The sequence below is a fragment of the Egretta garzetta genome, unplaced genomic scaffold (genome assembly GCF_000687185.1).
Source record: "Egretta garzetta isolate BGI_Z169 unplaced genomic scaffold, ASM68718v1 scaffold315, whole genome shotgun sequence".
Taxonomy (NCBI): domain Eukaryota; kingdom Metazoa; phylum Chordata; class Aves; order Pelecaniformes; family Ardeidae; genus Egretta; species Egretta garzetta.
This window is the reverse complement of record NW_009259717.1, coordinates 172,854-178,226: the sequence shown is the minus strand read 5'-3', so window position 1 is coordinate 178,226 and position 5,373 is coordinate 172,854. Positions and strand designations below refer to the sequence as shown.

The window sequence follows — 5,373 nt, the reverse complement described above, 5'->3', positions numbered from 1 at the left end:
GGGTGCCCTCGATCCCCTCGCCCAGGTCATGGATGAAGATGTTGAACAGAACTGGGGCCACCACTGAGCCCTGGGGGCCACCAACTGGATTGACCTCCGTTGACCACCACTCTTGGGGCTCAGCCACCCAGCCTGTTTGTTACCCAGCAAAGCGTACGCCCACCCAGGCCATGAGCCGCCAGCTTCTCTAGGAGATGCTGTGGGAGACAGCGTCAAAGGCCTTGCTGAAGTCCAGGTGGATGAAGATGTTAAACAGAAGTGGGGCCACCACTGAGCCCTGGGGACCACCAACTGGATTGACCTTCAGGTCATGCTTAGGGTCATGGTTTTGCTTAGGGCCAGGGTTTAGTGGTGGGATGGCAGGGGTAGGAGAATGGTTGGACTCGATGATCTTAAAGGTCTTTTCCAACCAAAGCAATGATTTTATGACCTCCGTTGACCACCACCCTTTGGGCATGGCCATCCAGCCAGGTTTTTACCCAACGAAGCGTGCGCCCACCCAAGCCCATCTAAGGAAGAAGGTGGTGGTGGGAGTTGGGTGGAGGGACCACGTAGACCTCTTGGTTCTTGGATGAGATGGGGGTCACCAGGTGGGCAACCCCACCCCCAGCAACTTGAGGAACCCCAAGCCACCTCAAGAGAAGCCCCTGAGGCTGGGAGGAAGCCCTGGGGGTGGGGGAGGTCCTGGCCCCGTACCTGTAGGAAGCGGATGAGGTAGCACAGCACCATTTTGTTGATCCTGGGCAGAGAGTGGACGACGGCGATGGCCGCCTCGGGGTTCTCGTAGTGGGTGATGCACTGCTCGTAGAACTCGTGGGGGATCAACGGTTCCTCCAGCTCCCGGTACCAGAGCTTCAGCAGGGAGGCTGGTGGAGAGGGGGGGGAGGACCGAGAAGATGGGGAGATGTCAGCCCTGGTGGGTGAAGGGCCCGATTCTGCACCCTTCCCCCCCCTGACGCCCCAGGGTGCTACCGGGAACGTGGGGGTCCTCCAAGCCGGTAGGGATCTTCCATTGGTCCACCTGCAGCTTGAGCGCGTTGACCTCGTCGATGTCACCGGGGACTCTGCAGGGGGTGGGGGAGGAGATGTCAGCCCCCCAAGAGAGAGATGAGGACCCCAACCCTCTCTTTGAGCCCCGCATGCACCCAGGGGGACCCCCCAAAGCCCAACTGGCTTTGGGGGGTCCCCCTGGGTGCACATGGGGCTCAAGGAAAGCCCAGAGGGGACGTCAGCTGGGGATGGCGCCATTTTGCGATGTGGTTGCCATCCCATGTGACTCTGGTGGGCACCAAGGAAGGGCCATGCCCTTGCCATGGAGAAACCCCAGAGGCCTTGGAGCCAGAAGTTGGGGGGTGGGAGGAGAAGGGCGGCCATGGGGACGTGGGGAGGGCACCCACCACAAGGTGCCTCCTTATGGCTTCCTCCGTGAGAAGGTGGGGTGCCACCAACCGTAGGTGGCTTTACCTGAAGAGGCCCTCCGTCTGGTTGCCGTTGGAGAAACCCCAGCGGCCTTGGAGCCAGGAGAAGTTGGGGGGGGGTGTGGGAGGAGAAGGGCGCCCATGGGGATGTGGGGAGGGCCCCCACCACAAGGTGCCTCCTTATGGCTTCCTCCATGAGAAGCTGGGGTGCCACCAGCTGTAGGTGGCTTTACCTGAAGATGCCCTCAGTCTGGTCCCCATTGAGCGCCAGGACCTCCTCGGAGAGGCGGGTCTGCACCCAGGGCAGCTGCCGGTCGGGGTAGCGCTCCTTCTGCATGGCGATGATGTCCTGCAGGGAGCTGCCGAACATGGAAGGGTTGAAGACGGCGTTCTTGGCATGACGGATCTCCTCGATGTTGGGCTTCTTCAGGCCCTGGCAAAGACAGGAGAAGCTAGGAGCTGGGTCACAGGAGGACATGGTTGCCCTGCCAGTGCCGGGCGGGAGATGGTGGGATGGAGGTGGGGTGGGTGGAGTGGAGGTGTGCGCGGTGGGGTGGACGCAGCAGCCGTGGGCGTGGTGGGATGGAGAGGAGATGGATGGAGTGGCCACGTGCCTGGTGGGAAGGAGAAGGGATGGACACCATGGCCACATGCATGGTGGGATGCAGAAGAGACAGATGGAGTTGACGTGTGCGTGGTGGGGTGCAGGAGGGGTGGATGCAGCAGCCCTGGGCGTGGTGGGATGAAGAGGAGGTGAGTGGAGTGGCCACGTGCCTGGTGGGAAGGAGAAGAGGAGATGGACACCATGGCCTCATGTGCTGGGATGTAGAAGAGGGGATGGATGCTGTGGACATGTGCATGGTGGGAAGCAGAAGGGATGGACACAGCAGCTGTGGTCATGGTGGGATGAAGACGAGGAGATGGACACCATGGCCACATGCATGGTGGGGTGTCAAAGAGGAGATGGCTGGAGCAGCCGTGGGTGTGGTGGGAAGCAGAAGGGATGGACACAGCAGCCATGGGTGTGGTGGGATGCAGAAGAGGAGACGGCTGGAGCAGCCACGGGCATGGTGGGATGAAGAAGAGGAGATGGCTGGAGCAGATGTGTACGTGGTGGGAAGCAGAAGAGGAGATGGACAACGTGGCCACGTGCCTGGTGGGAAGGAGAAGGGATGGACACCATCAACACATGCGTGGTGGGAAGCAGAAGAGAGGATAGATGGAGTGACCACGTGCCTGGTGGGAAGGAGAAGAGGAGATGGACACTGTGGCCGTGTGCGTGGTAGGAAGCAGAAGAGGAGATGGATGCTGTGGCCACATGCCTCGTGGGAAGGAGATGGATGCCATGGCCACATGCATGGTGGGAAGGAGAAGGGGTGGACACAGCAGCCATGGGCATGGTGGGATGAAGAAGAGGAGATGGTTGGAGCAGCCATGGGCATGGTGGGAAGCAGAAGAGATGGACGCCATGGCCACGCACATGGTGGGAAGCAGAAGAGATGGATGCCATGGCCACATGCATGGTGAGATGCAGAACAGGAGATGGCTGGAGCAGCCGTGGGTGTGGTGGGAAGCAGAAGGGATGGACACAGCAGCCATGGGCATGGTGGGATGAAGAAGTGGAGATGGATGCCATGGCCACGTGCCTGGTGGGAAGAAGAAGAGATGGACGCTGTGGACATGTGCATGGTGGGAAAGAGAAGGGATGGACACAGCAGCCATGGGTGTGGTGGGATGAAGAAGAGGAAATGGATGGAGCAGCCATGGGCATGATAGGAAGCAGGAGAGATGGATGCCATGGCCACACACATGGTGGGAAGGAGAAGAGGAGATGGACGCCATGGCCACATGTGGTAGGATGAAGAAGAGGAGATGGACACCATGGCCACATGCATGGTGAGATGCAGAAGAGGAGATGGCTGGAGCAGCTGTGGGCGTGGTGGGAAGCAGAAGGGGTGGACACAGCAGCCATGGGCGTGGTGGGACGCAGAAGAGGAGATGGATGGAGCAGCCATGGGCATGGTGGGATGAAGAAGGGATGGACACAGCAGCCATGGGCGTGGTGGGACACAGCTCCCCAGCATCTCCTGTCCAGACAGAGCTGAGAAGGAAGGAGCCACCACGGCCGTGCCCCAAGCCTCTGGCCATGCCCAGCTCCTCAATGGCTCCCATCTTTGCCTTCCAAGCTCAGTGACGAGCCCTTGGCGAGTGACGTGTCCCCTCCCACCACAGGAGATGTCACTGGGAGGACCTGGGAGGGGTCCTGCCACCTCTTCTCCATCCCCAAGAAATGAGGGAGGGAGGGAAACTGAGGCAGCCATGGTGGTGGTGGGGACACCAAGAGCACCCCAGGCTGGAAATGAATCCCTGGATGTGCTGGAGGAGCTGGGGGACGCTGGTAGGGCAGCCCCCTGGGAAGCTGGGGAGATAGGAGCTGCTGGAGCCTCCTTGGTCGAGCCTTGGTGCACGCTTTTGCTTCCAGGATTGTTTCATTAATCCCTGTTGGGTTCCCCTGGTGATGGGCAGGCTTGGGAAGGACTTGGGGGACTCCAGAAGGTCCCCAGAAGGTTCCCAGGTCATGAGAAGGTCCCTGAAAGGTCCTCAGAAGGTGCCCAGAAGGTCCCCAGGTCTCCAGAAGGTCCTGGAAGGTGCCCAGAAGGGGCCCAGGTCCCCAGAAGGTCCTGGAAGATTCCCAGAAGGTGTCCAGGTGCCCAGAAGGTCCCTGGAAGGTGCCCAGAATGTGCCGAGGTCCTGAGAAGGTCCCTGGAAGGTCCCTGGAAGGTCCCCAGAGGTGCCCAGGTCCCAGGAAGGTCCCCAGGTCCCTGAAAGGTCCCTGGAAGGTGCCCAGAGGGTCCCCAGAAGGTCCCTAGGTCCCCAGAAGGTCCCCAGAAGGTGCCCAGAAGGTGATCAGAAGGTCCCGGGAAGGTGCCCAGGTCCCTGGAAGGAGCCCAGATGGTCCCCAGGTGCCCAGAAGGTCCCTGGAAAGTGCCCAGAGGGTCCCTGGAAGTGACGCAGTGACAGACGAATCACGCTGGAGATGCCCTGGCTCACGCCTCCCCCCAGACCTGGCACAAACCACCCCTCTTCTTCCCAGCACCCTGGAAGGTGCCCAGAGGGTCCCCAGAAGGTCCCTGGAAGGTCTCTAGGTCCCCAGAAGGTGCCCAGAAGGTGATCAGAAGGTCCCGGGAAGGTGCCCAGGTCCCTGGAAGGAGCCCAGAAGGTCTCCAGGTCCCTGTAAGGTCCCCAGGTCCCTAGAAGGTGCCCAGGTCCTGAGAAGGTGCCCAGAAGATGCCCAGAAGGTGATCAGAAGGTCCTGGAAAGGTCCCCAGGTCTTCCTGGAAGGAGCCCAGAAGGTTCACAGAAGGTGATTAGAAGGTCGCGGGAAGGTCCCCAGGTCCCCAGAAGGAGCCCAGAAGGTCCCCAGGTTCCCAGAAGGTGTCCAGGTCCCAAGAAGGTCCCCAGAAGGTGCCCAGAAAATGCCCAGAAGGTGATCAGAAGGTCCCAGGAAGGTGCCTAGGTCCCTGGAAGGAGCCCAGAAGGTGCACAGGTCCTCGGAAGGTCCCTGGAAGGTCCCTAGGTCCCTGGAAGGAGCCCAGAAGTTTCCCAGGTCCCCAGAAGGTGCTCAGAAGGTCCCTGGAAGGGACGCAGTGACGGATGAACCACGCTGGAGATGCCCCAGCGCATGCTCTCCACAGACCTGGCACAAACCACCCCTCTTCTTCCCAGTGCTCTCCACCTTCACCCCTCCTCCTCCTCCAGACCCCATCCCCAAACCCCAGCACCTCCTTGGGTGGTCCTGGCCGGGGTGGGGGGGTCACTGCCCACCACCCCTCCCCCCCCCAAGGGTTGGCCAATACCTTCTTGGCGCCCGTCAGCGCCGCCTTCTGCAGCTTGTTGTAGCAGTACTTGGCGTAGGTGCTGATGGCCACCCCTGCAAGAGACAACACAGCGGGGG

At 61.0% G+C, this 5,373-nt stretch overlaps 1 protein-coding gene across 1 annotated transcript in view; it reads right to left on the bottom strand.

Moving 5' to 3' along the window:
• Window positions 1–509: 509 nt before the first annotated feature.
• ARHGAP39 (Rho GTPase activating protein 39) overlaps window positions 510–5,373 on the bottom strand; it is an 18,699-nt gene continuing 13,835 nt past the window's right edge. The window contains exons 4-8 of the mRNA XM_035894491.1: window positions 5,276–5,349; window positions 1,652–1,851; window positions 973–1,064; window positions 697–866; window positions 510–566 (exon numbers count right to left, since the gene is read on the bottom strand). Coding sequence (XP_035750384.1) covers window positions 510–566; window positions 697–866; window positions 973–1,064; window positions 1,652–1,851; window positions 5,276–5,349 — 593 coding nt within the window. The remainder of the gene's footprint in view (window positions 567–696; window positions 867–972; window positions 1,065–1,651; window positions 1,852–5,275; window positions 5,350–5,373) is intronic.